Source organism: Harmonia axyridis, chromosome 3, assembly GCF_914767665.1.
Source record: "Harmonia axyridis chromosome 3, icHarAxyr1.1, whole genome shotgun sequence".
In the NCBI taxonomy this organism is placed as follows: domain Eukaryota; kingdom Metazoa; phylum Arthropoda; class Insecta; order Coleoptera; family Coccinellidae; genus Harmonia; species Harmonia axyridis.
In genome coordinates this window covers 21047725-21066903 of record NC_059503.1, presented here as the reverse complement: position 1 = coordinate 21066903, position 19179 = coordinate 21047725, and the positions used below count along the sequence as shown (strand labels likewise).

General features: G+C 32.5%; 1 protein-coding gene and 1 long non-coding RNA gene across 5 annotated transcripts in view; one reads left to right on the top strand and one right to left on the bottom strand.

Annotated features, from left to right (window-relative positions):
- LOC123676276 (tyrosine-protein phosphatase non-receptor type 13-like) overlaps nucleotides 1-18747 on the top strand; it is a 158865-nt gene extending 140118 nt beyond the window's left edge. For all 4 annotated transcript variants that reach the window (XM_045612085.1, XM_045612083.1, XM_045612082.1 and 1 more), the window contains 8 exons: nucleotides 6103-6297; nucleotides 6765-7103; nucleotides 7342-7551; nucleotides 9163-9398; nucleotides 9940-10547; nucleotides 12008-12250; nucleotides 15709-16223; nucleotides 17427-18747. In XM_045612085.1, coding sequence (XP_045468041.1) covers nucleotides 6103-6297; nucleotides 6765-7103; nucleotides 7342-7551; nucleotides 9163-9398; nucleotides 9940-10547; nucleotides 12008-12250; nucleotides 15709-16223; nucleotides 17427-17657 — 2577 coding nt within the window. In that variant the 3' untranslated portion in view covers nucleotides 17658-18747. The remainder of the gene's footprint in view (nucleotides 1-6102; nucleotides 6298-6764; nucleotides 7104-7341; nucleotides 7552-9162; nucleotides 9399-9939; nucleotides 10548-12007; nucleotides 12251-15708; nucleotides 16224-17426) is intronic.
- On the bottom strand, nucleotides 14165-15384 carry LOC123676285. The gene is made up of 2 exons (XR_006746902.1): nucleotides 14408-15384; nucleotides 14165-14314 (listed from the first exon to the last, which is right to left on the bottom strand). It is a non-coding gene; the product is annotated as an uncharacterized LOC123676285 (long non-coding RNA).
- Nucleotides 18748-19179: the final 432 nt, after the last annotated feature.

Genomic DNA, 19179 nt, shown 5'->3' with positions numbered 1-19179 from the left:
GGTGTCTCTTAAAACAGTTTATATTTAAAAAAAGTATAATAAAGAAAGACGGCCTCTGTATGACATTAATACCAGAAGAAATTTCACTCTTGGAAGAGATCAATTGGACGTGTGAGAAATTGTTCCATTTTGCTGGAACCATGTTCCAAATATGCAGAATGCGGTGTAGCGAAGATTTATGCACATTCAAAACACTTGTACGCTTCCGGATAAGGAGGTCGGGATCATCACGAACAGTCTTATGACCCATTCCACATTCTCGTCCGTTCTAATCAACCTTGGTCGCCCAGGTTTTGGTTTATTTAGTATCGAACTTTTTTATCCATTTCCGAATGAGAGGAATCCTTAGCGCATCATTTAAGTAGCAACAAACTCGAATGTTGGAAACATTTCTGCGCGCTTTAGTCGCAAAATTACAATTTTTGTTAAATTCGCGTACGCACAAAGCGCAAATATAAACTTTTGCAACACTTTTAATGGAAAATCCTCTCGAATCAAATATTGAATAATCTACTGAATATGAGTATCTACCTACTAACGGAAATCTAAAACTAACAGGGAACTTTAGTTCCCACATGTTTTCCAATTTTTTTTTCCACAGGAAATTTAACGAAAGCCAAATGGATATAAAAAGCATGAAATATTTTTATCGTCGATATTTTATCAAAAGAAAACAATAATTTTGGGGTATTAATCAATTGGTTTATATCCTTTCAGCGTATTTTATATTTATTTCGCTTCAGCTCTACTAACTCCTTTTCGGGTCATTAGTCAGCAGAACATCGGCCAGATGAAATACGTGTTTCACCAACACACCGATAAAATCTTCAGCCTCTCCGAAATCTCTGGATATTTTTTTTAGAGAGAGATATTGCCATTACACTTGAAATATTTTTATTGTTAACCACAGAAATGAGTAGTACTTGGCTTAATCTAAAATATTATATAATTTTTAACCCACTCACACAAGTGTATAATTTCAATATGTTGTTATTCACCTATGTTCAAGTGAAAGTTTAATTGAAAAATGTTCACCCATTTTCATGATTGTAAGTATCTGCCAGAAGACAGCAAATTTAGTAGGTTCCTTCGATTTGCCACGAAGTTTTATTGTTTTATTATTTGTCGATTATGGAGTAATATCAGCTATAGTGTGGGTACAACGTTAACACTAGAGAATAATAGGTGGACTGTTGAATTTCGAGAATGAAGCTTTCAATAATGCCAAACAAATGGCTCAATTTTCATATTAGAGAATTACTTTACTTTAATTATTAGAGAATAAGTGGAAGACTTTCGTGAGTTATTCAGTTTATTATTTGAAATAATAAAATAAATGCTGCTGTGGCCGTAAACCCGGCAAAACGACATACATTGAGGAAACTCGGCAATTTAGCTGTCGAGGATTCAAGTTTATTCGGGAAAAACAGCTCTAGAAATTTCAACAATTCACCCAGAATTCCAAGCTGAAAAAACCAAGTTACTTCATGAATGAAAGGTTGAAATTTAAATAGAAGTCACGGTTGGGTAAATCACATCAAGAAAAGACAGGACATAAAGAAACCCAAATTATAGTAAAGGTGCCTTTAACCTCAAAGCTACCGTCGATTATTTCTGGTTTGAAATTATTCGTGAAAATGGTCTCAATCTCTCACTAATTTACAAAGCCGGTGATTCCGGCTGCATTTATTCAAAATGGCAAAAGTATCTTGTATAATAGAGATAGAGAAACTTTCGTACATCAAACAATACAATAAATTACCGGCGTGAATTAAGCAGCCACTTTCATTCGATAAAATTTTTGATAAAAGTTACAAATAAGAAGAAATATGTAAAATCTGGTAGTAATGTCCATTTGCACCCGTCTGCTAATTATAAGTGGATAAAATTATTAATTAGCTTACAATAAACGATTTCTGTAAGTTTTGTGTGTTAAGGTAATTTTTGAGAAGAGTGATGAAAAAAATAAAGGAACCTGGGTATGGTATCCGTTTCCTCCCCTCAATACAATTCTAAGTGGACAAAATTTAAAGGAATTTTTCATTAGGTCACAATCAATGAATCCTGTAGATTTCATCCCTAGAGATTATTTTTGGCAAGAGGTTTTGAGGCTAACATTCCATTTATTCCTTTCGCAGATACCAATCTAAAGGATTGTTTTCACCTTTCTAAGATAAAAATTATCACAATATCCGAATGAATATACAAAGGATCGCTGAAAATTTTAATTCTCGGCCGTGTCCCAAAAGGAAGTTAAGTTATATTATTTTTATTTACCGACACCACTGGTAAACTGATTACTACCTTAGATGAAAGAGGCTGCTGTCTTCGTGATGCTCAATAATCTGGAATTCGATTTTCTGAGGTTTAGCTACTCTCACTACGTAATTATCTAATCAATTCCATATTAATTATCTTTCATTTAAAAAATGAAAGCCGAAATCATATCTATCGTTAAGTTCTCTTTTTCTAATTTTGAGAAGGTTGAATTGAATATGTACTCAGTAATAGTGTTTCATTTTGTCAGTTCATTACGGTTTTTACAATGAATATAAATATTCAAGAAAGACTTGATCATAACGTGCAAAATTTCATATTGATCGCGTAACCAGAACCATAGAAAATTCAGGAAGTATTTCGGAAAAGAATTACTCAATATTTCCGTAACCATAAAACCAACGTAGAACGTAGTTTAGATTTTAGGTGCATATAAAAGAATTAGTTCAAAGCAAATTTTCAACCCAATATTTTCGATGATATCGAATAATAATATATAGTCCATCTGAACCATAGGGAATTCTAGTATAATATCAAAAAACATGAGACACTGATGCGATATCAAGATCTTCTGAGTGCTCATCATTAATGCACCTATAACGCCCTTCGAGATCTTAGAACTGTATACTGGGTTAGATCCTCGGTTAGATCTATTTAGAGACCCTTCTAAATAGTTCTAACTCTGTATAAGCATACGTGGTCCCCTCATACGTAATTGGCGCTCAAAATCTTCTGGCTTCATGTTAGTGCTTTTCATCTTGACTTTTTATTGATGTTTTCATTCGATTACCATTGAATAACAACCTATTCAAATATCCATCGCAGTTCCCTAGTTTCCTAGTTTTTCCGTGTTTTAATTTCTGATTTTTATAGAAAATATACTGACAAAGAAACTGCAACACCCAGAAGGAGCTGTTTAAATTTTAATTTTTTTTTGGTGAAACATAGATAGTATAACAAGGAGTAAATGATTGAAATTTTGAGAAAACAACGAAGGATTTGAAATTGTTTTAGATAAATTCGAACAGCTGATTTGTTGTAAAATTTAAAAAACGACTACAATATACAAACAACAAAAATTGTTTACATGAAAAAACCTTAACGCATTTACTCCTTGATATACTATCTATTTTACCAACAAAAAATGGTAATTTGATCAGCTCCTTCTGGGTGTTGCAATTTCTTTGTCAGTTAGTAAAATTCGAAACTACTATAGAAATCATAAATATTAATCAGATCTTCTTGTTTCCTGATCAACATTTTTGTTTTCAGCAGTAAATGAAATAATGATGAGTGTCGAAAAACTCTCCGGGTCATAAAATTTCTAATTCTGGCAAATAAAACGAATACAATTGACCTTGAAACGTGTGAGGAAGTTTTAAATCTATTCCAGAGAAAAAATTGATAATGTGTCTGTTCTCATAATTGTTATTTTTTTACTTATTGCCAAACAGAATACGATAATACCATTCAAAGTTCAAGGATTATTCCAGAATGGCAACAATTCGGCAATCGATAAATTTGTCGTAAAAATGGCTCGTAACAGGTAATCAATTTCTTGGTTGATTGAGTTATACTGAGAATAATGGAAGCCGTAAATTCTCCCGACGGAAATACGATGAAAACATCAATCACAATCAAACATATCTAATTCCATTAATAACGAATGCTCGAAACTTACCCTGTCATAAATCGTATTCAGTGTTAACCAGTGATCCGGCTTTTCTATGGAGGCCCAATTTGTCTTAGTTAGATTCATTAAATCATTAGGTCGCGACCTCTTTGACAATAAGGTAACTCATAGGTTGATTGAAATATTATACCATCATAATGTTTAACCCTTGTTCTTGCTGAATTAATATTCCTTTTAGATATAATTTTACAGGTGGTCCAGATTTAACTTCGATAACTTTGGCGTTAGATAGAACAACTTTTTCCTTTGAAAAAGTTCATAAAAACATATATCCTAACAAGCTTCTTCTTCGGGATATAGGGTGTTGATAAAAAATCAATATTTCAGTTATAACACTAGTATTAATACAATCCTTGTTTTAATTTTAGGTTTTAGTTATTCTAGTCTAGATAATATAATGTCTCGAATTAGGTAAGTCTCTCCTGCAAAAGTTATCCAGTGTAGATTTAGGGGTATGTTAAATCTTTTTTGATTGAGAATCTACACCAATGTCTTTTTTCCGAGAAAATTATTTCATTTCTGAAATCAACAAAGCTTACACTTTAACACATTGATGTTTCTCGAAAACAAAGCTTGTTAGGATAAATGTTTATATGAACTTCTTCCATAAAAAGAGTTGTTCTATACGCCAAAGTTATTGAACTAAAATCTGATCCACCCTGTATCTATACATACATTGCGTCCGTAAAGTATGGAAAAAATTCATTTTTAGCTAAACAGACCATTTTAAGAAATAATCCTGAAACACGTCGATTTTTTATTTTAATTTACCATATTTAAAGATAATAATCTAATATACAGGATGAATCACTTTCGAGTAATGACGTCACCGTCATTTTTTTCAAATGGAACATTTTGTCTCAATTTTCCGATTACTCTAGCTGAACTGATTCCAAAAATGTATCACATGTTGATTCCAATTGGTACAGGGTGGACAAAAATACAATAGTTTTGTGTGTGCTCATAAAGTAACGCGTAACATTCTTTATTAGTTGAATTAACAATATTATCAAAAATACTTATTGCTATGAATAGTTGAGTATTCTTCATAGTTTACTCAATTTCAAAATTATGTATTGCTCATACTGTGAAAAATGTTATTGCTCACGGCACTTTGCCCACACCTCGCTGGTAGACAAATGCAATTGTGCTTCTGAAAAGTTGTTTCTATGGAAACGCAAGAAAAGCATAGGTACTGTCAACGAAGGCCATTTTGAAATGAATCAGGTACATTACTTGTATTATTTGTATTATTATTTTCTCACACGTGAGAAAAGTTGGACTTTCCCCACTCGTTTCCCGAACCCGATTCCCGAACTCCACTTCGCTCCGGGAAAGTACAATTTTTCGTTCTAGATAAAAAAATTGAAATAACTGCAACCTGTGCAACTATACGTAATATTAATGCATTTTCATGGCTACAAAATTAGGCCTTTTTGTAATTTCTGCTTCTGTGTACATGTAACGTCTACGAAGTATAATCTCACCTCACTCAGACTCATTCACATGAAAAAGAGTAAATCCTCCGCAGTTTCTCAAAATTGGTAATCACTTCAGACATGCTCTTCATTATTTGTGAACACACATTGATGATGTGATCAGTTTTGTTTAAAATCTGATGGTTTCACGGAAGCTGTCTATTCGCTTGTATCATCTTCGTCACTGATGCCCACCAAATCTCTATCTCCTCTTTTTCTTTGATAGCGACATCAGCAATAGTCTACTGATTAGGTAGCAAGGAACCTCCATACATATTCTGTTATTATTGATGTTGGTTTCCAGGATTTCTCTGATTCTTCTAATGAACTCCGTCATTAACTTTATGCTGGAGCCTTTTTCCAATGCGATTAGTTCTGACAAAGAATCCAGGGCATATAGAATCCAAAAAATTTCCCGTTAATTGGAATCTGCTTCATGATTATATTAGAAGCAGAATGTTCAATTTTTTCATCATGTCGACAAAGAAAGATTTAGAACGTTAACTACTTTCATATCGATTAAATGGATTTCTTCAAAATTTAAGAAATTCTTTCCTCTCTTTCTTAAAGCTTTGATTATATTCGATGAAATTCATTACTATAGTTGTTCCTTTATTAGATTATTTTTTCTGTCAATGATATATTTTATTCCAGGAATCAAAGTGTGGTTCTGCCGGTGACTGTGTTGGTCCAGAATTCGTAGTAAGAGCATCCTTGCCAAATAAAAAATTAGCTCTACCAGATCACAAAAACAGCAACAGAAAAAATGTTCTGGTAATCCTACTCAATGGACAAAAGTTGGATATCTTATGCAACCCCAATACGACTACAGCAGGTCAATTATTCGAGGTAAGATTTATTGATTCGAAGGAGAGTTTGAGTAATATTCATTTCTGATATTCCTAAATATGCATGGGTAAGCCATTTTTGAGATAATTCTGGATAATTTGAAAACATAACATTGCTCTAACAAGATCCTGTTCAAAGATTAATGACAGAAATTTTTGAACATTTCTGTGTACCTTCTTTCAATCCAAACTTTTTGTTAAATAATTCAGTTATAAAGGTAACTATAGGTTTTTTGATATGATCTACTAGTAGAAAATCAGGTGCAATCCTGATGAGTACTCACATTAAATCATTTCTTATCATATTTTTATATCAATTCTATGGAATTTTTTCATTGTTATTTCAATTTTCATTTGAAAGCTTGTTTGAGTCAAGACAAAGAGAACAAAGGAAATCATATGTTCATAATTGATATACGAGCGTGTTATAAATGAATAGGATTTACAACATTCGATTTTTTTCAACAGCTCATCATTCAGAAAGAACACATCGAGGAGAACTTTATGCTAGGAATGTCTGCCCTTATAGCAGGTGATTTCGTGTTTCTTCCATCCGATACAAGAATTTGTAAGGCTATGCAGCCGTCAGAGTCTTTGGGTGATATGCCAGGAACTCTGACGCTTTTTATGAGGGTCAGGTTTTTCCTTCCGTCCCTAAGGGGCATACGGAGTCCACAGGCTCGGCATCTGTTGTATCTTCAACTGAGAAGGTCAATTTTAGAGCATCAGTTGCCTTGCTCTTTTTCCCAGTTGATAGAGATGGACGGCCTTGCAATGCAAGCTGAGTTTGGAGACTACAAGGAAAAGGTAAGTAGATATGAAAGCCCTTGGTAAAACTAGAAATATACCTACGCCAATACTTTGCATTAAAAAGAAGCAGATAAAAAAAAGAAGAAAAGAAAAAACTAGATTCTCCACCTCCAAATTTCTACTTTAACTTTTTCCTTAAGTGGGAAATATTCCGCCATTGGTTCAAGTTCTATCGAAATCTACAAAAAACTGACAAAGATTCAAAATTGGAAATTTGAAGGCAATTTTTTTTCAGGAGCATGGAACGAGTGATTATTTTTTGTTGGAACATTATGTACCCGATACAATGGCCTGTGCTGTTGATGATCACAAATATCTACGAGAAGAACTTGTAAAATCCCATAAATCGAAATATGGAATGATACGGGAGAAGGCGGAGGAAGACTTCATCAGCTGCGCCCAGAAGTTAACACATTATGGTGGTCATTTTTATACTGCCACTTGGGTAAGCTGAATACTATAAGTCATATTTTATTATATTTTGATTTTTTTTTTATTTTGATTAAATTCAATGGAGAGAGCACGAGCGGTTCTAGAGGACTGTAGTGTAGTTTTTAGTCCTCATCATGAAGTGGTCTAGACTCTAGAGAGTACCGTTTTTTTTTTGACAGGACTTTCATTATCGTTTGTCGAGAGCTTCACCAAAAACCCCTCCACAATACAAAAATTAGTTTGGTGTATTGTCTATGAGCATGATCCTTACTTTTGTAAACAATTGGGCATCTAGGGAAGAAGAAACATTTGAACTCGAAAACCTGTTTCAACAGAAATTCACCAACACTTGAATAGCATTCTTTCATTAGATAACTCAGGATGTATTATGAATTGATATATATGATATGAGCGGTAGATTTCTGTGGCGAGTATAAAGATTTTCCTTTCGTGATAAACACAATCTTTCAATTATACTATAATTTCGCGATAATTGCCGTTGGAGCAAGCACGTGAGCATCAATTGTAGATAAAGTGAACTCAAATCGGTCAATTTTAATCCATTCAATCAAGGAATAACTTAATATTCATAGAATTAGTCCATTTTCAAGATTTCCGATTCGTCTTCTTACAGTTACACCTAGGAATTGAAAAGAAATTTTGACAAAGTAGAATTAAGTAATTCTGATGAAATATAATTCTTCCTAGTGAAATTTCATGGATATTGTAAAAAAAGATTAGAAGAAAATGCAGAGAAACAATTTTTGGCTAGCTGTATCTAAGAAATGCGATTTTGAAACAATTTCAAAGCAAACACTTTTGTCGGCTTTTGAGGCGGAAGGGGTCTAAAACGATAATGTTCGATTCACTTTCGAAGAACATGTTCAAATTCAATTCTGTAAAATAATGACTCGGTGCTTCGTGCAAAATTTATAGTTTTTGCATCAGAATCATAGAAAATTCGTGCAGAATATAGAAAAAAAACTTACTATTTCATGACAACTGATCCAACCCAGTTGAAAATCAGCGTGTAGGTGTATAATGACAAGTTCAAACTTCATCAAAGTGTCATCTTGATCGCGTCATCAGAATAATAGAAAACTCAAGCAAAATATTTGAAAAAAAAAAACATAATATTTCCGTATCAACAGATCTGATTAGGTTGAAATTCAGTTTCTTCCTCTTCTTCTTCTTCAGCCCTCTTCCATATAGTGTCGGACATAGGCCTCTTCCTGTTTTTTTCATGCTCCTCTGTCTTTTGCTGTTCTCATCCATTGCTTGCCGGCTACATCGACTATGTCGTCTATATTTAAAAAAAAATCGTATCATCACAACCTCTCAACAACCCTGAATAAACTAACCGACAACAATTATATACTTATATGTATCTATAATAACAAATCACATTTCATATTAACAGTTCTATAGTCTCCACGGGCGCATGAATATATTATCTAACGCTTAAAGGATCCTGACATCAAGAATTTTTCTCATTCCAGCAAGTTTCAAATTATATTCTTATTATTCGCTCGATAGTGAGTTATTTTGAGGGTATTCACTAATTTCTATTGATTTTTTTCCTGTCATCTAAAGGAATATAAATAAAATTTTCCGTATTCCACAGACACTCAAGGACAATTCCGCCAAGGATGTCTGGTTGTACATCAGTGCGCAGGGAATAAACTTGTATAAGAGAGGTCAAACAACAAGTAATTGTGGACCAGAGCTTTATGAAATGTTCGACTGGAAAAATATACAAACCCTTTGCTATAGTAAACGTTACTTATGTGTGATACCGAAGGAGAATAAGTTCTTTGCCTCCAAATTGAAGAAATACAAGTTGAAGATGGACCATAAGAAGTAAGTACCGTCATGCAAATAACATGAAATACTTAGAGTTGTCATTTCTCACCAGTTATAAAATGATATTTCCTGGTCTTATTCGTATTACTACAATATTAGATGAGAGTAAATAAAAGAGATTAATTAACCTATGCTATTGTTCAAGATGAACAACAATTTCAATGTTTAATTTTAAAAGCTCAATTTTTATTTAATGTATTCGAATGTATTGAAAAAATATTGATGCCACCTTCATAGGGGTGGTTTTGTCGGAACAAACTCATGATGTTAATTCGTCCCCCTCAATACAGAAGTCGTCCTGTTTTTTCAAATGTTGGATAATTCTTCGTATCTGAGTTCTGGGGGGTCAAATATTCGTTGGGTCACCCTGTTTATGTATAGACGAAACGTTGGCTTTGTGCAAATTGGTCGCCTAATCTCAATGGTCCTAACCTAACCCTGTAATTTGAACTTCATCTACTCAAGTGTGTGAAAACACTGAATCCAATATCAATTCCATTGAACGAATAACTCCTTCAAAATGTTATCTCTTTTCTAGGAGCTACTTTACTTTCCGTTTGGCCTCTCTGCATCACCAATTCTTTCTGAGACTGAGGACGGAATATGCATCACTCCAGTCGCTCTCGCAGCAATTTGGCATTCCCCTGAAAGAGATGAAGAATGAAACCAACTCCCTATATAAATTGGAGGCCCTTACCGAATATAAGGACCTGGACTTGGGGACCGTCAATGCTGACACCGAATTCAGGATTGAATTCAGACCGTCTTCCAGAAACAGCGATCTGTCCGAAAATTACAAATACAGAAGATCGAAAAGTGCTGACGACTTTCCCAATGAAGATGACAAGGAAAAGTGGAATTCGCACTATGTGGTGGAAAAAAAAATCGGAGAAAATCCGTCATCCCATGGCAGCCAATATGTTTCCGGTGTGTCAAACGTGACCGATAAGAGGAGGGGAGTAAAAATGGGAACAAGAGCTATCGGAGGAACAGGGTGTAGGATCTCGAGATCGATGGAGGCAGTCAACGCTAGGGATGACTTAGAGAGTTTATCTTTGCAATCTGTCTCACTGCACTGCAGTTCAAATTCTATAAGGCTTTCTGGCAATGAACTTCTCTCACCTAACTCGAATGCTTATATACTTGGTGAGTATAGAAGAAAAAATCAATAGGGTTAAAATCTGGTCCGAACAATTCAACCCCAATATTGGTGTTTAAAATGACAGAACGCCTTAAATTTCTGTTGTAATCCTTGGAAATGATATTAAACAAGAAATTTTGCGCTTGTTCATATTCGAACATCTCATCAAATATTAAGCATAATGCCATTTCGAGATTTGAAAAATGAGGAAATTTGGTGAGATCGAAAAATAGATTCTTTAAGGGCATACACTACCTTCCCCATTAGGTTATTCAGTGCAGATTCATTTTTTTTCTGTGTTGAATTCGCTCGATCGGTTCTATCAATTTTTGAAAGAAACCTTCATATGGCAGTCTAGAATGAATTTTCTCTAATTCTGTGGTTATTCCGTTCATTCTTCCACATCTTGTAGAACAAAATCGTGCGAGAATATATCAGAAACGCACAGTTTTCATTGTTATATTTTATTATTATATGTTGGTACTCCGAACTTTCCGCCACGGCTTCATCTGTCAAATCATTTGAAATTTGCCTTAAAGAAATCAGTTCTGCCAACCAACATTTTTCAATGTAAAAATCACTAAATGATATTTATGAAAATATTTCATTAATTTCAATAAAAATGCAATGGATTAGAGAAAATAATGTATAACACTCGTACAGAAGGCTCATTCTACCACTCGTTCATTCAAAAACTCGCCACTTCGTGGCTCGCTTTTGAATTTTGAACTCGTGGAAGAATATCAATGCCTTCTGCACTTGTATTATAAATAACTATTCCGGAATAAAAATGATCTTTCTTATTTCAAATGGATCACTCTGTAAATTTTTCACCTTTTGAAGTGTTGAACTCCTTCAGAAATACTGAAACCTAATTTTCATAATTTGCGTCAAGACATGACTTAGTTGCCGAAATAAAGGTTCTATAGGAAATAGTAGACGTATTTCTACATGAAGGTGAAGAAGTACGATTTCCAAGTGTATAAAATCTTAAGATATTAGGTTAATGTTTCGACAAAATGCCATCCACATAACCATTGTCAAACAGAAGATTTCCACGTTATGCGGTACTGATGATCCTGATGAACAAGGGTGAAACCGGTATATCGCTACCCTCCTTCGATGGCGTGCATTCTCCTTGGGTAACTTTCGATTTTGATTCCTATGTAATAACGTGGAAATCTTCTGTTTGGCAATGGTTATGTGGATGGCATTTTGCCGAAACATTAACTAGCTAAGTAATATCTTAAGATATTTATACACTTGGAAATCGGACTTTTGTCTTTATTCATTACCAAGTGTCAGACATTTTTATTTATTCATTGTATTTCTGCATAACAAGAGGGTTCTTTCTTAATCTCCCATCTAGCCTATTAATAAATAAAAAATTCAAATTTCTACATCACTATAATTCATCTCATTTTTGGATGAATATATAATTAATTGATTTGCTTTCTTCCTACAGACTCGACAATAAAGGCCTACAGTAATATTTTACCAGATTTCCACGAAAGTCTAAGTGAATCTCTCCTAGATAAGTTCAACAATATATCATTTACAGAAGAAAGAGTGTTTTCCACAGTCGTTGTCGAAAAAGGTAGAAATGGTTCTTTAGGAATACAAATCACACAGGGATCAGATGGAAATGTATATATCCAGACGGTAATATCAGGTGGTGCTGCACATTTGACAGGAAATATGATGACAGGTATATATTTTCAGTTGAAACTAGTTGGATTTGTCGTTATTCATTGAAAACAAACTTAGATTTCAGAATAAATAGAAATAGGATTCATCTAATGGAAATATAGAACGGCAGTTGTTGTAGAGACTTTTCTTCAATATACCTCATAACATGAAGTTATTTGTGTGTTAAAGATTGTTTTGGCCTCAATCTGATAGATATCCATTTGAAATCAATTAATTAATAATTTAAATATGATCAATCCCAGCAAACACAAATACGTATCATAGACATAACATATATATTACAACGATCTATGTTACATAACAATGTAACATACATGCGCCTTTCTAGTACCGCTCAACGACCGCTCTATGTCCGCCTTCCGTTACATAACATGTAACAAAATTGCCATGTATCATGTACAGATACACATAACATAACATACATGATACATCGCTGGTATATTACATCTGTAATATTTATGGTACATCCTTTATGTATCATATACGTAGCTGTTACATTTCATGTAACATACATGATACATCGCTGGTATATTACATCTGTAATATTTATGGTACATCCTTTATGTATCATATACGTAGCTGTTACATTTCATGTAACATACATGATACATCGCTGGTATATTGCATCTGTAATATTTATGGTACATCCTTTATGTATCATATACGTAGCTGTTACATTTCTGTATAGATGATGTACCTTACATGATACATTGAAAGATATTGCTGGTACATTACATCTGTAATATCCTTTATGTATCATTTACGTAGCTGATATATTGCTGTTATATAATAATTTACATAGATAATACGTACCTTTCATATAACATTCAGATATCTGTTATGTTACTTTTATATATCATGTTTGTAGCTGATATATATCTCTAATATATCTCACACAGAACTGAGATATTGTTTTATATTGCATGGAGAATTTTTTACTGCGATTTTATGTAATATAAATATATACAGGCTGGCTCAGTTTTTTGTAGAATAACAGTTGTGAGAGTTTTCAGTTTTTAAGATGAAAACATAATATGAATATGGGTCGTAATTTCATCATAAGGAAGTTATATCGAGGTTGTTCAAGTTACCAGATTTATCAATAAAATCTTTAATTTTGAACAACCTGATGTCAATAACCTCCTTATGTTTTTGTGAATTTATTGACCTATAAAGTGACTATGACGCTTTCATCCTAAAAGTGAATACACCAAGTTACTCTACAAGAACTGGGCCAACCTGTATATGGTTATATTACATAATATATACTCAGTAAAAAGTTCACCATGCAATATAAAAAAAATTATCCGTTCTATGTGATATAACCAAAAGAAAGATATCTGCTACAAACAAGAGACATAAGAAAAATGTAATAGTTATCTGAATGTTTATATTACATATAGGTACTCAGAAGTAAATTCTCTATGCAATTCAAAAACAATACATACCTGTACAATTCTTTCTGGAGGAAAAACTAATCAAACTACAAATAAAAAATCTAAATATGCTGACACCACACAAATTATGTTTTAGTGAATTTGTTGGAATTTTTTTCAATACCTTCCAAACAAAAATATAACAAATGATACACAATACCAATTGAAACTAAAACTGCTGGTATCTAGCCAACATCAATTAATAAGAGATATATCACTTATAAATTACATGAAAAGAGATACTTATGAATTAAGGTGCATTCCAAAAATATATATTTAAACTCCATCTTTCATTTTTTGCTAGAAAGATATTTTTTAGTCAACAATATTATTATTTTGAACCTAGAAAATTCAACAAAAACCAGATTCCTACGTTTGGTATGCACCTCATTTGAAATATTACAAATAATTTATGAATAGTAAAACAGGATTCAATAATTTAACAATTGGGTGTTTGTTAAATAAAAGATCATAGAATTATTGAAAATTTTTAATGTAATCAAAGTACCTACATCAACCAAAACTTATTTTTGTCTCTTGATCCTCAATGTGGCCAGCCTTATCCACTCGGCTGATATCTATCTTCTCAAAGTCTGCACATTGGATAAAAGATTGAGATGCAAAACCTAAACATATTAGAATGTTATTAAAAAATGGTATTTACAATTAAAATTCTCAGTTACGAGGTTTCCTGATTGGATAAATAACAAATTTCTTACATAATATAAAGTTATGAAAGTTTTGAATACATGAGTAAACTTCAGGAGGTGATTCCTCATTCTGAAACAGCAAAATTATTTATATCATACTAAAACATTTGATTAAACTTATCAGAATCTATTTCTCAAAAAGCATCCTTATGTGATCTGACATTGGTCATTAATAATGATGGAAGAAAAGTGTATTGTGCATATATGAAATCTAGATGTTTTAATTTCACGAATAGCAGAGAATAACATAGGTATATACATCACAAACATAAATAAAATATAGCAGAAAAATAGTCTAAGTAGTAAAAACTAGCGCACTATTCAGATAGGTACTTCTTATTTAGATGATAAAACAATTGTGGTATTACTTCAGAACTATATACACCCAAATGCAAATTACCATAAAAAGGAAAAATATCAAAATGCATATAATTTGAATGAAGAAGACAGAAACCATGCACACATTCCATTAACGATCCACAAAAACATGCAGCAAATATACCTATGCTATTAACAGGCATGCAAGTACAAAAGCAAAATGAAAGGCACATACAACAGCATTTATATATCTAAATGTAGTTACGTTGTCGAAGTATACTTATATTCACTTACCTCACATATTTTCACTATGAAACTAATCTGGAATTGGTGAAAAATCATCGAATGTTGAATATTATTATTACAGTTTTTCACTTCTTATCTCACATATTTCTACGATGAAAGTAATCCGGAATTGATGAAAAATCAAAGAATATTGAATATTATTATTATTATAGTTCATCACTTCTAACTAACAATCAAAAGTTAGAAAATGCATATCACTTTTCACTGCACTAGTCCTGGCAAAAATCTCTAAACAGTTCAACTTTAATAAAGGTTATGTATTATAAGAGTACTTGTATAGATCTGAGTAATATATCATGAATATGCTATATTTACATAGCTTTTACATAATATTAGCAATGTAAAATATATATTGCGAATGTTACATAATATATGATATGTAACTATATTACACACTAGTAGATATCAGAGTAATATTGTTTTTAGGGATGCTGGAAGATGTATCATATACGTAACTTCAGTAATATAACAATGTTACATATATGATATATGAATAAGTCAAATAATTTCATGAATATATGAAATGTTATGTATCAGATACATTAGTTTTGAGATGTATCAGGTATATACCTCATTTCTTAGGGATGTTATGTAACGGGAAGGCGCATATAACAACATGGTTTGCTGGGATATGATCGAAATATTGGTACTCAAAAACATCTTCTAACTAATTTTTACATCCATAGGAGATCAAATAGTAGCTGTTGATCATCAGAGCCTTCTAGGCATGAAATATGAAGATGCTTTGAACTTGCTGAAGTCCACAGGGCCAAAGGTGGAGTTTATCCTTTCACGAGTCGTTCAGAATGGGAATGGCACCAATCATTCAAAATCTCTATCAATGGACCCGAACATGCTCCAGGCTAAGGTTAATCTGAGCAACATCAACGATTCCAGCATGACAAACTTGAGACTTCAGAATACCATGAATAAACTTAGAAAAATGTCCAGTGCTCCAACGAGTCCTAGACAGCATTTAATAATAGACGAAGAAACTTCTGAAGAAAAACACATGACAGAGAGTTGTATGGACCTCTCTAACACTAGAAAGTATGGAAAGACTTCGAAGACCGATGTACCGTACCATAAGCACATCCGCTATGAGATAGAATCAGAAAATGCTAGCGATAAGGAAAACTCGGAATTGAGGAAGGCTATCTCGATGTCTTGCAATAGGTTGAATGAAGGACCGGAATTGATGGTGAGTACTAGCATCAAGTTCATTGCGCGCTTCCTCTCTGATATTCATTTCCCACTGATTTATACACTTTTCACATCTCAGTAGTGTGGATCATAGTTACTCTGCCAATGAATTGTCGAGTATATCCCCTGAACTGTGCCGTTCTGCTAAGTGTTGAGTTCAGTGATTATATTCCACAGTGGCGAAAAAAAGACCTAAGATTGTAAAAAGTCCGCCGTTTTTTGTTAAATATTTTTAGCGTTATTTTCAAATTGTATATCGGCATCGTGCGACTATATTTCATGTTTTTGTCCAATTTCTTTAGAACATGACATTATTGTCTATGAATTCTATCCAGTGGATGTTGTTTCAAATTAACTGAGTTTAGTTCTCATTTGCTGACCGAAATACAATATTAGTATAACTACTCACTGTAGTGTGGAGCAGCATGCAAGTTTTATAACTACATATGGGTCTGTAGACTAGATGAGTCTCACATCTATCTATCGCGGTAGTATAGTAGGGCAACGGCAGTGTCACGAAAATGATTCTCAAATTGGATTACATCAACGTCGAAGAATTTTCGCCAAAATAGGTCAAAAGCACATGTGGAAATATTCGAGACCCAGTAAGGAAAATTGTGTTTCACAATCCATCTGAATCGCCATGGTGATTCGAAGAGTAGGTTTGTTGCTGAAGGATATATGAAGGACAGTGTATATCTTCAAAAAATTAGATTTCAAGAGTGCTTGCTTCTTTATGCCCAAGGGTCATAATGTACACAATAATATAAATGGTAAAGAAAGTGGTCAAATAACAAACTGATATGACATAAAAAATATTTTCATCTTACATAGGCCTGAAGTGAGCTTATCGGAATCTATTAGTTCAGTTTTCCGATAAAGTAGGTATTTTAGCTCATTCATATGTATATGTAAAAATTGATGAACCGCTTCATAGTTCTCATTGTTTATATCCCAATAGTAAATAACCATTCTGAACACCCACTTCAATCCATCCCTGTACTTTCATCAAATTTCCAAAAGATTTTGCTTTGTATGAAGTTCTGATAATATGATATTCCTTCCTAGATGGCGCTTATAAGCGTTCAATTGAATTTCAACTGCGTTGTCCAACTGTGTAATGTTAAAAAACAGCCTAACTTAGATTTTATGCATTAGCGGGAAATTGATTGAAGCATTTGATAATTTAATTCATTTTCAGAATCCGAATTATTATTCTATGGATCGTAGACTTCTAAGGGATTTGAAGGGAGAAAACTTATGTAAAGAAGTCATCCCTTCAATAGCGTTACCAAGAAGTCTTGGACTTGGCAGGAAATGGAGAGGCCCAGTGAGATATCCTGTAACACCTATTAAAAAATTCGATAAAAACGATAAAAATAATGGTTATGATGCAAATACCACCTCAGATGAGGAACAAGTGTTTATTTGATGTTTTATGTTTATATTTTGATTTTTCTTATTTGCGAATCCAAGCTGCTAAATATTATGATGAAACAGATATAGTAATTCTTATGGCTATTTTATATCTCATTGACCAAGATATATGAGTATATTGACTAATAGAGCTTCCTTAGATAAATGTCAAGTGCCGAAATTATTGAAGATAATAAAGTAAAATATTTAATATATCACGAAGGACCTATAATGGTGAAGTTATAAGTGAATACTTAATGTGACAATTGAAATATTTCGAATTCAACCCAACAGAAAATATTCCCTCATTTGAAAAAAACAATTTTTAATTTCTTCCTTAGTATGCATATTATATCACCTTTATTTTCATCATTATCCTATTTTATATTTCTATAGAAGACTAATTGTGTTTTTTGATACTGTCTAGTTTCAGAGAGTTTCATATCAAAATATATCAACATCTTAAACAATAATAATAGGAGTTATTCTGTGAAGCTACAGGTATCAACAAAATAGATGTAAAATTCCTATTCAATTGTTCATATCTTGAACATATCAAGTTTTGTCCTTGTGAAAAAATGTTCTTCAGATTTCAAATGAATTTCATATCAACATATATTACTTTTTCATTTAAGCACATTTGATTTCAAGGTTTCCCTATCATATACACAATATGATATGGGCAATAAAGATTTTTTTGATCTAAATAGAAAATGTGAAGTGTACTACTTGGAATTGAGTTGTATAATAACTTATTTGAATTCTATTTTTTTTCTTCATTAGTTGAAGGTATGGACTGCTACAGTCATTATATCATAATGATTTAAATAAATATATGTGATGTTAGAGTAAATAGTGATAATTTAGTATGGCCATTGTAAATTGTGCCTAATTTAAACAGTCTGAATAAAATCGTATTAATAATGAATATAATATGCTTAGATGAAACAAAAATATTTACGCCATGTTTATTGATATACTTAATTATATAAATAAGATCATGAACGAACATAATTAGTTTACTGAATGTTATAATGAAGTGCATAATGAGATGTAACTGTATGTGTCTTTGGAATTGTTGATATTCAGTATAATTTATAAAATTTTTCTTGTTTTTTAATTATTTATGATTCATCGTATAACAATTTGAGAAATATCTTCCTGGAGTGTGGCTTAGCTCTCATCATACTCTGAAAAAGTCAGATTCTAATATTCAATAAGATTAGCGTTTGTAGTGAATCAGTATGATATGGTTGGTGCTAAAACTGGATAGTTGAAATATATCCCACCTTGAAGTTGATGAATTTCATCTCAATGTTTATTGTAAACAATATAAATGTTGTTTGAGCTATATTGAACTGATGAATTACCATAAAACTATTAAAATTAGGTCAGCATCATCTTATAGGCAACTCATATTCTCATAAGTCGATAAATTGGTATAAATAAAACATTTTCTTAAATAATTGAAATAGAAATTCATTTCCCTTGCGTCGCCACATTTTGGATTTTCTTCTTGATTCTGCTAATTCCTTCAT